Source organism: Musa acuminata, chromosome BXJ1-4 (genome assembly GCF_036884655.1).
Source record: "Musa acuminata AAA Group cultivar baxijiao chromosome BXJ1-4, Cavendish_Baxijiao_AAA, whole genome shotgun sequence".
Classification (NCBI taxonomy): domain Eukaryota; kingdom Viridiplantae; phylum Streptophyta; class Magnoliopsida; order Zingiberales; family Musaceae; genus Musa; species Musa acuminata.
Genome location: NC_088330.1, coordinates 1,949,020 through 1,961,399, shown reverse-complemented (window position 1 = coordinate 1,961,399; position 12,380 = coordinate 1,949,020). Strand labels below are relative to the sequence as shown.

General features: G+C 36.8%; 2 protein-coding genes across 2 annotated transcripts; both read left to right on the top strand.

Annotated features, from left to right (window-relative positions):
* The first annotated feature begins 1,893 nt into the window (after window positions 1-1,893).
* LOC103980286 (transcription termination factor MTERF6, chloroplastic/mitochondrial-like) lies at window positions 1,894-3,051 on the top strand. Its single transcript, XM_065180441.1, has one exon. The coding sequence runs from the start codon at window positions 1,894-1,896 to the stop codon at window positions 3,049-3,051; it is 1,158 nt and encodes a 385-aa protein (XP_065036513.1).
* A 5,177-nt stretch (window positions 3,052-8,228) lies between these two features.
* LOC135671984 (transcription termination factor MTERF8, chloroplastic-like) lies at window positions 8,229-9,386 on the top strand. The gene has a single exon (XM_065180440.1). The coding sequence runs from the start codon at window positions 8,229-8,231 to the stop codon at window positions 9,384-9,386; it is 1,158 nt and encodes a 385-aa protein (XP_065036512.1).
* The last annotated feature ends 2,994 nt before the right edge of the window (window positions 9,387-12,380 follow it).

Sequence of the window (12,380 nt, the reverse complement as noted above, 5' to 3'; positions counted from 1 at the left end):
TTAATATATCATACTAGGTTTCATAGGTATTTATAATAGTTTAGAAGTAATATCACCCAAATAGGGATAAAAATTTAACCTCTTACAATATTTGGATCATCACAATAAAAATACTATAAAATCTACCCAAAAATATTATAAATCATCTAAATAGACTCCCAACCTTAAACACTATAATGGGTTAACTCAAATGTATAATTTTTCAAAAAAGCAAAATGTGAAATTTTCTCATAAAATCGTTCAAATTTTTCATGAGACCTTCCACACAGGAATAAAGAACTAGTACTTTTCTTTTATAAGATCATGGTGTTTATTGTTCTAACATGTTATGACAAGTACAAATTCTTTTTCTAAGCTGGTATAACAAATTGTGGAACTAATTACTAGCAAATTATTAATGATATCTGACTACTGAAATTTGGTTTTGATGCATGCTCACAACTCATTTTCATATAAAAGCATACACATTCCACAAGTTATTAGCACCCCTTCCATCATTTTCATTATAGAAACTAAAACTTTGCTCTTTTTATTCTGTGCTAGTCAGTTTAATCTCATCACCACAATGCTCCATCTCAGTGCATGGTTTAGAATGCTAACTTTATGATCAGTCTTTACATGAGTACAATTTAGTCAGGTTTCTTGGGTTAACGAAGTGCACTGATGATCCTTTGTCTGCAAAGAGTGTTTTGAGATAACAAATTGAAAAGAGGTTTTAAGTTATATTTATAAATAAGGTTATATTTATATTAGTTACAATGCTTGTCAATATATTAAATCAAATATAATCAATTCTAAATCAAAAGTAATTATTAGGATGCATCTTCCTAAACTTGACATGTATATAATAAGTTAATCATAGAAGAACGAATAACTTTCTATGTTTAGTGTCAACATGGTCATCTAATTATTATTAATTTCTAGGTAGAAGATGCCTTGAGCTTTGTTTCGTAGACGACATATGTATGTAGTAATTCTCAGCAGTAGGATAGGATAGGATAGTTGATGTGTTTGTAAGTCTCTGTCTGTTCACTACTTGGTGGAAATCCGTTAAGTAGAATTCTTAAGTGAACAATGAGCTGTTTTGCTCTTTATATCATAAATAATTGATGGTTATGATGATATTTAAGATTACATAAACTTTTTATTATTGACTTTAAATTGATAATTAAAATAGCATATGTATTAATCCATTAAATTTTATGACGAATAAGTTATTTTCTAGCATTCATTCACGTATGTATGCTGGGTCTTTTATCAAAAGAAATTTTTTAGCATTAGGTATTTTTTTATTTAGACAAAAAATACCCTTATATTTTTACTTATGTGACTTAATCATAGATATTATTTAAATAATTTTTAATTCTATAATTATTTATAATTTTTTTAAAATAAAAATAGATATTAATCATCTTCGGTACGTATCTAATGATTTTAAGATGATTAGCATAGCTTTTTATATTTTTTAAAACTTTTGATAATTAATTATCAATTTTTTAATAGCTGATCAAGTCATTTTTATTAGAAGATTGAGGGTATTTTTTTGTCTAACTAGAAAAAAGAAACCCTAAATAAAAATAAATATAGGGATGTTATCGGATAAAAAAATAATAGTGAATTTTTTTCTAAAAACACACCTTTTATTATCTTTAGTTGGCACACAATAAAAGTTTTTTCTCCCCTCAACAAACTAAAAGTTGACGCCAAAAAAAAAGACGCCTGCGGTCGCAGTAATCTCCGCCCGAAAAAGAAAATCACTAACACGGTAACGCACTTCTAGGGTTTAGGACGCAGGTACTTCCGGCCTAAACGCGCTCCTCTATACGCAGCTCGCCACCTTCGTTAGGTTTTGGTGAAGAGAAGGAACCTACGAAGAAGAAGAAGAAGAAGACGATGACATTGATGAATAGGTCGCCCTACTTCTCTCTCTTGTCCAAAGCCCTTGCCTTCGTCCCTTGCCGTCGTCCGGCCGATGCTGCCCTTTTTCTCGCAACCCATTCTTACTCCGCCGCCTCCGATGCTCCACAGAGCAGCCTTATGTCCGAATACCTAGTCAGCACCTGTGGCTTCGATCCTGATCAGGCGGCCAAGGCCTCGAAGCTCCTCGGCCGCATCGAATCCCGCCACCAGCCTGACTCCGTCCTTGGCTTATTTAAAAGCTACGGTTTTGACAACACCCAGGTGAAAAAGGTCATATCTGCAAAACCCCAGTGGCTTCTCCTCGACGTGGAGAAGACCCTGGCCCCAAAGTTCCGAGCTTTGCAGGATCTGGGCTTCTCCTGCTCCGACATCACCCATCTCGTCAGATCGAATAACGGCGTCATCAGCCACAAATTGCAGACCATCTTGTCCAAGATCCAATTATGGCAAGGCCTCCTCGGGTCCAACGACTTTTTGGTGAAGTTGTGCAAGGGAAACAGGTGGTTTCTCGGGTATAGCATCGAGAAGAGGATCCAGCCTAACATTGAGATTCTAAGGGATTGCGGGATCACGGATCAGAAGCTCTCGATGATCCTACGACACCACCCCCGCCTCATAATCCGGAAGGCTGAAGCCTTGAAGGCGATAATCAGTCGTGTCGAGAATTTGGGAGTAGCTCGCGCCTCTGGGATGTTCACCGAGACTCTCAAGGTGGTCCACACGATCAGCGAGAAGAATTTCAAGGCTCACTTGGAGTTCTTCAAGGGCTTCGGGTGGTCTGAGGATGATTTCCTTGCTGCATTCAGAAAGAATCCTACGATTGTGGGATTTTCTTTAAAGAGTTTGCAGAGCAAGATGGAGTTCTTGGTAAATGAAGCCGGATGTGCTCCTTCTCATCTTGCACTTCGGCCAGATATTTTGTTGTTCAGTTTGGAGAAAAGGATGATGCCAAGGCATCGGATTGTGACAGGCCTGAAGTCTAGGGGAGTTTGTATCAGTAACCTTAGTATCTCTACATACGTGAAATATCCAGAGAAGAAATTTGTGGAGAAGTTCGTCAACTGCTACAAGGAGTATCCAGAACTCATTGAGTTGTATAATGTAGCCCCCAAAAACAGAACTGCACTTTGATCATGGAAATGCATAATGCATAGCATAAGCTTTTGTACCAGCAAGTTATGTTTCCCGGTTCCAATTTTCCACTATCTGCATAACATGATCTACAGCTTGCAACCAAATAATTCCTGCCATTTACTTCGTTTTCTGTGAATGTAAGATGAGTTTGGATGCTTACATGTAGTAAGAAAATGAAGAATGTTGAGAAGATTTGTGATGATATTGCCGATAGAGTTAATTGCTTGTTGATAATCACTTGTGTAGATGCTGCATGGAATTGTTATTCTTGTCCCATTCGTTTGAAGTCTACTGGAAGATATCCGATTTATGTAGGTTATTGGACACCTGAAGTTTTGAATTGATTTGACTATGGATATTTGGTAATTTAGGTTTCGAGTTTTGGTTAATTTTTCAAATAATAAGAAGTAGGATTCTTTTGGATGGTATGGTAGGATGCTTGGGTGATTTTGAGCTGGATGATGAGGCTTTGGTCACCTTTTATATAAATTTACTAAAGTCTCTCCTATCCAAATCCAAACCCAAAACCCAAAAGAGGGAAATGAGGTTGGGTTTCAAATTTTTTTATACTTTGTTTATCAAATTTTGTTCTCTTTCTTAAGTGATTAGTTTGGACCACTTATTTCCTCTTGCTGATTGGTCAATTCAGTTGAAATTTCTCTCTTTATAACTGCAAAACCTTAATGAATACCAGGCTGCCACCATGATAGTTTGAAGCTGACTGTCATCTTGAGAATGAAGTTGTAACTCTTAGATTTTTGAAGGTAACCACACTTTCCATATTGACAACGTTTTGTTCTCAATTTAAGCACTGGAATATACAAGTTGTCCTTTACCAATTTAAGCATTTGAATTTGGGGGTGGTCTAAACTTCATGCACTTCTGCTCAGACAGGCCAACTCCATTTGGTCCGGCCTGAGCGACCAAGTTCCACGCGGCTGCCTAAGGTCCTGCCAATTAAGACTGCTAGGGACTAGTTTGCAATGTAATGATGAAATGATTGTAAATTTCAAGGACTGAAGTGTAAATCGACAATAACTTTTTTGGACTCTGTATCCAATTTGGATGATCAATATAGTGTTAGGTGCCTCATAAAACCTAGATTCTCATTATGCTGACGTGATGAAACTTTAGTATGCTGTTATTAGTTCATATTTCTTTTGGCATTCAATTTTATATTGATGCGTCTATCGTAGCTTATAATTGATGCATATTAATATTTGTTAGAAGTGCCATGATGCATAAGTTGGACGCTTGAGCATGTTGTTGTTGCATGGTTGTGTGGCATGTTGATATATACATATATGGATGATTTTGTTTTCTTATTGATGAACAAGATGGTCAGCATCAGTAGGCAAATTTGAAAGGGATTAGTAGTCAGCAAACATGACAATAAGAGATTCCTTGCATCTGTCTTGGAGATGTGTTTCTACTGTTGCGGTTGGTGCCCCACTCCGTTCGAGTAATGGAGTAATAGCTGGGAATGCAATATTAATTGAGTTCTTAATCTATAAGGAGGTTGTTTCATCCTGAGCAGTCAGACAAATTCATTTGCAGCAAAGTGCACTGATGGATGTGCTTTTCTCATGATGAATTTATGAGATCTTTTATTCTATTTTATGTTATTTTTTCATTATTATTTTTATCTTTAGCTGATTGCATGAAATATTTTTAGATTTTTTGACAGCCTGTTTCTACTAAAATAATCCCTCTTGAGCTGAAAATTACATATTTCAGATGATCCATAGCTGGGGAGCTAAGGACTGAAGAAGTGCTCATTTCCAGCAAGGTGAAGATCATTATCTGATTATTAATAAAAGAATAATTAGAGATGTAGTCTATTAATAATGATGAGACTTGATGGGATGTGTTTTCAATTATCGTCAATGAATATTATTATTTTGCTCTGTGTATTACAGATGTTTGGATCATAAGTTTGTGTTCCTCTCGCTTTATGAGTTGGGTCGTATTGAGTGTTTGGTGCATAAAATGTTCTTATCAGTAAAAATATACTTGGGTGTTAGCTCCATTTGCAGTGTTTGGTGCAAATGAAGTGGAATAACAGTGTTCTCAGAAATTGCTTTTTATGTAGGTGTTACTGTCCAGAGGTTGGCATATGCAATGTGCTAGTTCAATTACATTAGTAAGGATATGTTGAACAAATTGGAAAGGAAATACAATTCTAGGAGTTGCTTTGCTAGGGAGAATTCTGCCATTACTTCAGGTAATGAAAGTGAAATTAGACTAGCTGGCTTCTTGTAGGCCAATTTCTCCCTTCTCAAAATGTATTTTGTCCGCTGTCAGTTGACACCCATTTCAACCTTCCAAAATGTATTTTGCTCACATTCAGACTCAAGTCAAGATATTTCTGACAGTATGAATCTTTAGTTATATTTATGATTTGTCGTTATACTGGTTTTTATGCACTATGAAAATCCACAATTTCAACTTTTTTGGCTTTTGCTACTGTATGTTTCTTTTGCATCCTTTATTGAGTGTCTTATTATTGTCAAAGCTGTAAGAGCTATAAAACAAAAAGGTGATCGGGAAGTCTAGTCAATATGTCAAATTATGCAGGTTGTTTTTATGTTATAAACTTGTGCTTCTATGATACCATAGAGCAGCTATAGATTTATTGCCTAATAGCAGCATGTGATCAGGAATTTGATTCCAGCCCATACTTCTCCAGATTCTCTTTTATGCTATTCTGTTGTAGTATAGTGTGCTAGTCTCAGCCGTATGTCTGAGTTTTAATCTTTTTGTGTATTCCCCATCTTTAAGGTTTTGATGTATTGTTGTCTCTGGACAAATACATCGAAATAATCTTCCCTGAGGTATTGTAGCATGCTAATCTCCCATGTGTATCTGTGTTCCAATCTTTTGCTTTGTGCTTTCTTTTAGGTTTTGATGCATCATTGTCCTTGGAGAATTAATGTTAGCGTCTTTTGCTGGTAGGGACTCTGTCAAATTAAACAGAAGCACTGCTTATTCTTCTGACAGAAATAGGAACATCCTGAATAATCTTCACCTTTGTTGAGCCGAGAGAAGTTTTGGAGGACTTGCACCCCAAGGCATGTTGATCGAGATGTTTTTCTGATAAATTCTCAACTCGTTATCAGTGAAGAATTATACATATACTTTCCTGCCTCCGAAGTAGTTGTTGGATAGGGTCAGGTTCTTGCAGTAGGAAAAGACTGATGCTCTTTGCAAAGCTTGTTAATTTTTGTGGAGCATTTTTGTCTCTAAAAGGGCTGAGATCGTTTTAACTTGTAGAACTATATATATTGTAGATATTCTATGCTCTAAAATTGCTTGCTAAACAGGAAGATCAATTTATTTTTCATCATAATTCTCAGGTTTTTTTGGTAATGTGGTATCATCCCGGCTTCTCATATTTAAGATTTCTGAAAAGTCAGATGTTCGATCTGCTCTTTTTGTTCTTCGTATTATTTCCTGAGAAAGAAACGTATTTGTGTTTTCATTCTGAGACATGTCTTATAATCGAATATAAACTGTAATGTGCACTACAAAATGTCAAATCATTTCGATCCTTTAGAAGACAAATCAAATAAATTACAGGGCAAAAGTCAAATTCAAACTGCAATGTGCACTACAAAAATGGCAAAACTTCCTCTGGAAGTATGAATTCAACCTTGAAGCTACCAAACTCACAAGATTTAAAAGAGAGGGATCTTTGAACATACCTTTCAGACCCCCAAATTGTTGAGAAATTATGGCTCGCTATTATTGTTATTGTTGTATGTTCTAATATACTTTAGACTAAGAAACTGTATAGATCTCTGAGCATAATTTTTGTAATTAGAACAAATCAAGAATGTGACATGTTGTTTTACATCATAACAAAGTGAACTTTCTTTTAATTTTGTTCCCACCACATTGATGGTGATCAAGTGAAGTATGATGTGGAATTTAAACTTTAAAGACTTTGATGTACACAGCATAGGTGTTCATTTCAGGACTTACCACATGATATCTGTTCTGATTTCTGATATCAGCATAGGTTCTTTCTGCTTTCGTTTCACTATTCTTATTCTAATTATTTTTTAGAATACTTAACTAAACCAAAAAGTGCATATCCTCACCATCCTTTTATTTTTCCACAGAAAGAAAGAAACAGGAAAAAAAAACTGCAATGCTTTTTCTACATTGAATCTACCAATTTCTAAGAAAAGATAAAAAGAGAAAGAGCTTGAAAGCAACCAAATTCTAGCTAACTAGATTTTATGTTCCACTGAGATGCAAAGTGAAGGTCAAATGGTATTCATCTGCCCACCGGACACCAAATGGAATTTTTGGTCCTAGGCAAATGGTATTCATCATTTTTATCGAAGATAGTAAAGTTTGACGTGTAATCGGAGGAGATTTTCTAAATAATCTCTCAAGTATTTAAGCAAATCAAATCAAATTATGATAATAAATAGTTAATAATTATGATGATATTTAGGATTTAATATTCTTATTATCGCTGATTGAATTTGATAATTTAGGTAGCATAATTATCAATTAAACAGAGGATTGAGACTCATGTAGTTTGTCGATAGTAATTCATCTATTTATTCTTTTTAGTTGGCATGCAGTAAAATCCGATGAAGAAAAAGAAACCTACGATTGAAGATATCTTTGATTGAAAAAAATACCTCTAGCATAATAATATAATTTTAGGGTTTAGGATGCACGTCTTTCTAGTTAAAATATGCTTATGAAATAACAACACCTCATATAAAAAAGATGACGATGACATTTATGAATGGGTCGTCCTACTTCTTCCTTTTGTCCAAAGCCTTCACCTTCATTTCTTGTCGTATTGATATTGGCCATTTTTTCGAAGTCCTTGCCTTCATCACTCTAAAATAAATTTAGGGATGTATCCGACAAAAAAATAATAATGAAATTTTTTTCAAAAAAAATACCTTTTATTACCTTTAGTTGGTACACAATAAAAGTTTTTTCTCCCCTCAACAAAAGAAAAAAAATGACGCCTGCGGTCGCAGTAATCTCCGCCCGAAAAAAATATCTCGAACACCGTAACGCACTTATAGGGTTTAGGACGCAGGTACTTCCGGCCAAAACGCGCTCCTCTGTACGCAGCGACGCCGCCTTCGCCATGTTTTGGTGAAGAGAAGGAACCTACAAAGAAGAAGAAGAAGAAGACGATGACATTGATGAATAGGTCGCCCTACGTCTCTCTCTTGTCCAAATCCATTGCCTTCGTCCCTTGCTGTCGTCCGGCCGATGCTGCCCTTTTTCTCGCAACCCATTCTTACTCCGCCGCCTCCGGTGCTCCACAGAGCAGCCTTATGGCTGAATACCTGGTCAGCTCCTGTGGCTTCGATCCTGATCAGGCGGCCAAAGCCTCGAAGCTCTTTGGCCGCGTCGAATCCCGCCACCAGCCTGACTCCGTCCTTGGCTTATTTAAAAGCTACGGTTTTGACAACACCCAGGTGAGAAAGGTCATATCTGCAAACCCCCGGTGGCTTCTCCTCGACGTGGAGAAGACCCTGGCCCCAAAGTTCCGAGCTTTGCAGGATCTGGGCTTCTCCTGCTCCGACATCACCCATCTCGTCAGGTCGAATAACGGCGTCATCAGCCACAAATCCCAGACCCTGTTGTCCAAGATCCAATTATGGCAAGGCCTACTCGGGTCCAATGACTCTTTGGTGAAGTTGTGCAAGGATAACAGGTGGTTTCTCGGGTATAGCATCGAGAAGAGGATCCAGCCTAACATTGAGATTCTAAGAGATTGCGGGATCACGGATCAGAAGCTCTCAATGATCCTACGGCACCTCCCCCTCCTCATAATCCGGAATGCTGAAACCCTGAAGGCGTTAATCAGTCGTGTCGAGGGTTTGGGAGTAGCTCGCACCTCAGGGATGTTCCCCCTGACCCTGATTGTGCTCCAGAGGGTCTCCGAGAAGAACTTCAAGGCTCACTTGGAGTTCTTCAAGGGCTTTGGGTGGTCCGAGGATGATTTCCTTGCTGCATTCAGAAAGGCTCCTACGCTTGTGGGAGTTTCTTTAAAGAGTTTGCAGAGGAAGATGGAGTTCTTGGTAAATGCAGCAGGATGTTCTCCATCTTATCTTGCACTTCGGCCAGTTTTCTTGTTGATGAGTTTGGAGAAAAGGTTGATGCCAAGGCATCGGATTGTGACAGGCCTGAAGTCTAGGGGAGTTTGCATCAGTAACCTTAGTATATTTACATACATGAAATATCCAGAGAAGAAATTTCTGGAGAAGTTCGTCAACTGCTACAAGGAGTATCCAGAACTCATTGAGTTGTATAATGTAGCCCCCAAAAACAGAAATGCACTTTGATCGTGGAAATGCATAATGCATAGCACAAGCTTTTGTACCAGCAAGTTATGTTTCCAGGTTCCAATTTTCCACTATCTGCATAACATGATCTACAGTTTGCAACCAAATAATTCCTGCCATTTACTTCGTTTTCTGTGAATGTAAGATGAGTTTGGATGTAGTAAGAAAATGAAGAATGTTGAGAAGATTTGTGATGATATTGCCGATAGAGTTAATTGCTTGTTGATAATCACTTGTGTAGATGCCGCATGGAATTGTTATTCTTGTCCCATTCGTTTTAAGTCTACTGGAAGATATCAGACTTATGTAGGTTATTGGACACCTGAAGTTTTGAATTGATTTAACTATGGATATTTGGTAATTTAGGTTTCGAGTTTTGGTTAATTTTTCAAATGATAAGAAGTAGGATTCGTTTGGATGGTATGGTAGGATGCTTTGGTGATTTTGAGCTGGATGATGAGGCTTTTGATTTAGGTCAAGCGTTGGTCATCTTTTATATAAATTTACTAAAGTCCCTCCTATCCAAAACCAAACCCAAAACCCAAAAAAGGGAAATGAGGTTGGGTTTCAATTTTTTTGTATATTTTGTTTATCAAACTTTGTTCTCTTTCTTAAGTGATTAGTTTGAACCACTTCTTTCCTCTTGCTGATCGGTCAATTCAGTTGAAATTTCTCTCTTTATAAATGCAAAACCTTAATGAATACCAGGTTGCCATCATGATAGTTTGAAGCTGACTGTCTTCTTGAGAATGAAGTTGTAACTCTTAGATTTATGAAGGAAACCACACTTTCTGTATTGACAATGTTTTGTTCTCAATTTAAGTGCTGGAATATACAAGTTGTCCTTTGCCAATTTAAGCATTTGAATACGGGGGTGGTCTAAACTTCATGCACTTCAGTTCAGACAGGCCAACTCCATGTGGTCCGGCCTGAGCGACCAAGCTCCACGCGGCTGCCTAAGGTCCTGCCCATTAAGACTGCTAGGGACTGGTTTGCAATGTAATGAAGAAATGATTGTAAATTTCAAGGACTGAATTGTAAATCGATAATAACTTTTTTGGACTCTGTATCCAATTTGGATGATCAATATAGTGTTAGGTGCCTCATGAAACCTAGATTCTCTTTATGCTGACATGATGAAATTTTAATATGCTGTTATTAGTTCATATTTCTTTTGGCAATCGATTTTATATTGATGTGTCTATTGTAGCCTATAATTGACGCATATTAATATTTGTTAGAAGTGCCATGATGCATAAGCTGGACGCTTGAGCATGTGAAAGGATGTTGTTGCTTGGTTGTGCAGCATGTTGATATACACATATATGGATGATTGAACAACATTGTGATTATTAGTATGCAATTTTGAAAGGGATTAGTAGTCGTCAAACAAGCTTTTAAGATATTCCTTGCAACTACAGAAAGACATATTTCTACTGTTTCCAGGCACCACTTGATCCTAGTAATGGACTAATACCAGGGAATGTGATGTGAATTTAGTCTTTAAGGAGGTTGCTTCATCCCGAGCAGTCGGACGAGTTCCGATGCAGCAAAGTGCACTAATGGATGTGCTTTTCTCATGATGAATTTGTGAGATCTTTTATTCTAAGTTATGCTCTTTTTTCATTATTATTCTTATCTTTTGCTGATTGCATGAGACACAACTAGATTTCTTGACATCTTTTTTCTACTAAGATAATCCCTATCGATCTGAAAATTACATATTTCAGATGATCCGTAGCTGGGGAGCTAAGGATTGAGAAGTGTTTGGTTCTAGCAATGTGAAGATTGTTATCTGATATTTAATAAAAGTACAGTTAGATGTGTACGCCAGTAATAATGATGAGACTTGATGGGATCCATTTTCCATTATTGTCAATGAATATTATTATTGTGCTCTGTGCATTACAGACGTCTGGATCATGAGTTTACGGAGGGTGTGATCCTCTCATTTTGTGGATTGGGTCATATTGAGTGTTTGGTGCATAAAATGTTCTTATCAATCAAAAGTGCTTGATTGTTAGCTCCATTTACAGGGTGTTTGGTGCAAAATAAGTGGATTAGCAGTGATCTCGGAAATTGCTATTTTAGTAGGTGTTACTGTCCAGAGGTTGTCTTGTATCGATCATAAATTGTTCTTATCAATAAAAAATACTTGGGTTGTTAGCTCCAATTGCAGAGTGTTTGGTGCAAAAGAAGTGGATTAACAAGGTTCTTGGAAATTGCTCTTTTAGTATGTGTTACCTTCCTGAGGTTGGCATCTGCAGTGTGCTAGTTTGATTACATTAGTAAGGATATGTTGAACAAATTGGAAAGGAAATACAATTCTAGGAGTTGCTTTGCTAGGGAGAATTGTGCCATTACTTCAGGTAATGAAAGTGAAATTAGACTAGCTGGCTTCTTGTAGGCCAATTTCTCCCTTCTCAAAATGTATTTTGTCCGCTGTCAGTTGACACCCATTTCAACCTTCCAAAATGTATTTTGCTCACATTCAGACTCAAGTCAAGATATTTCTGACAGTATGAATCTTTAGTTATATTTATGATTTGTCGTTATACTGGTTTTTATGCACTATGAAAATCCACAATTTCAACTTTTTTGGCTTTTGCTACTGTATGTTTCGTTTTCATCCTTTATTGAGTGTCTTATTATTGTCAAAGCTGTAAGAGCTATAAAACAAAAAGGTGATCTGGAAGTCTAGTCAATATGTCAAATTATGCAGGTTGTTTTTATGTTATAAACTTGTGCTTCAATGATACCATAGAGCAGCTATAGATTTATTGCCTAATAGCAGCATGTGATCAGGAATTTGATTCCAGCCCATAGTTCTCCAGATTCTCTTTTATGCTATTATGTTGTAGTATAGTTTGCTAGTTTCAGCCGTATGTCTGAGTTTTAATCTTTTTGTGTATTCCCCATCTTTAAGGTTTTGATGTATTGTTGTCTCTGGACAAATACATCGAAATAATCTTCCCTGAGGTATTGTAGCATGCT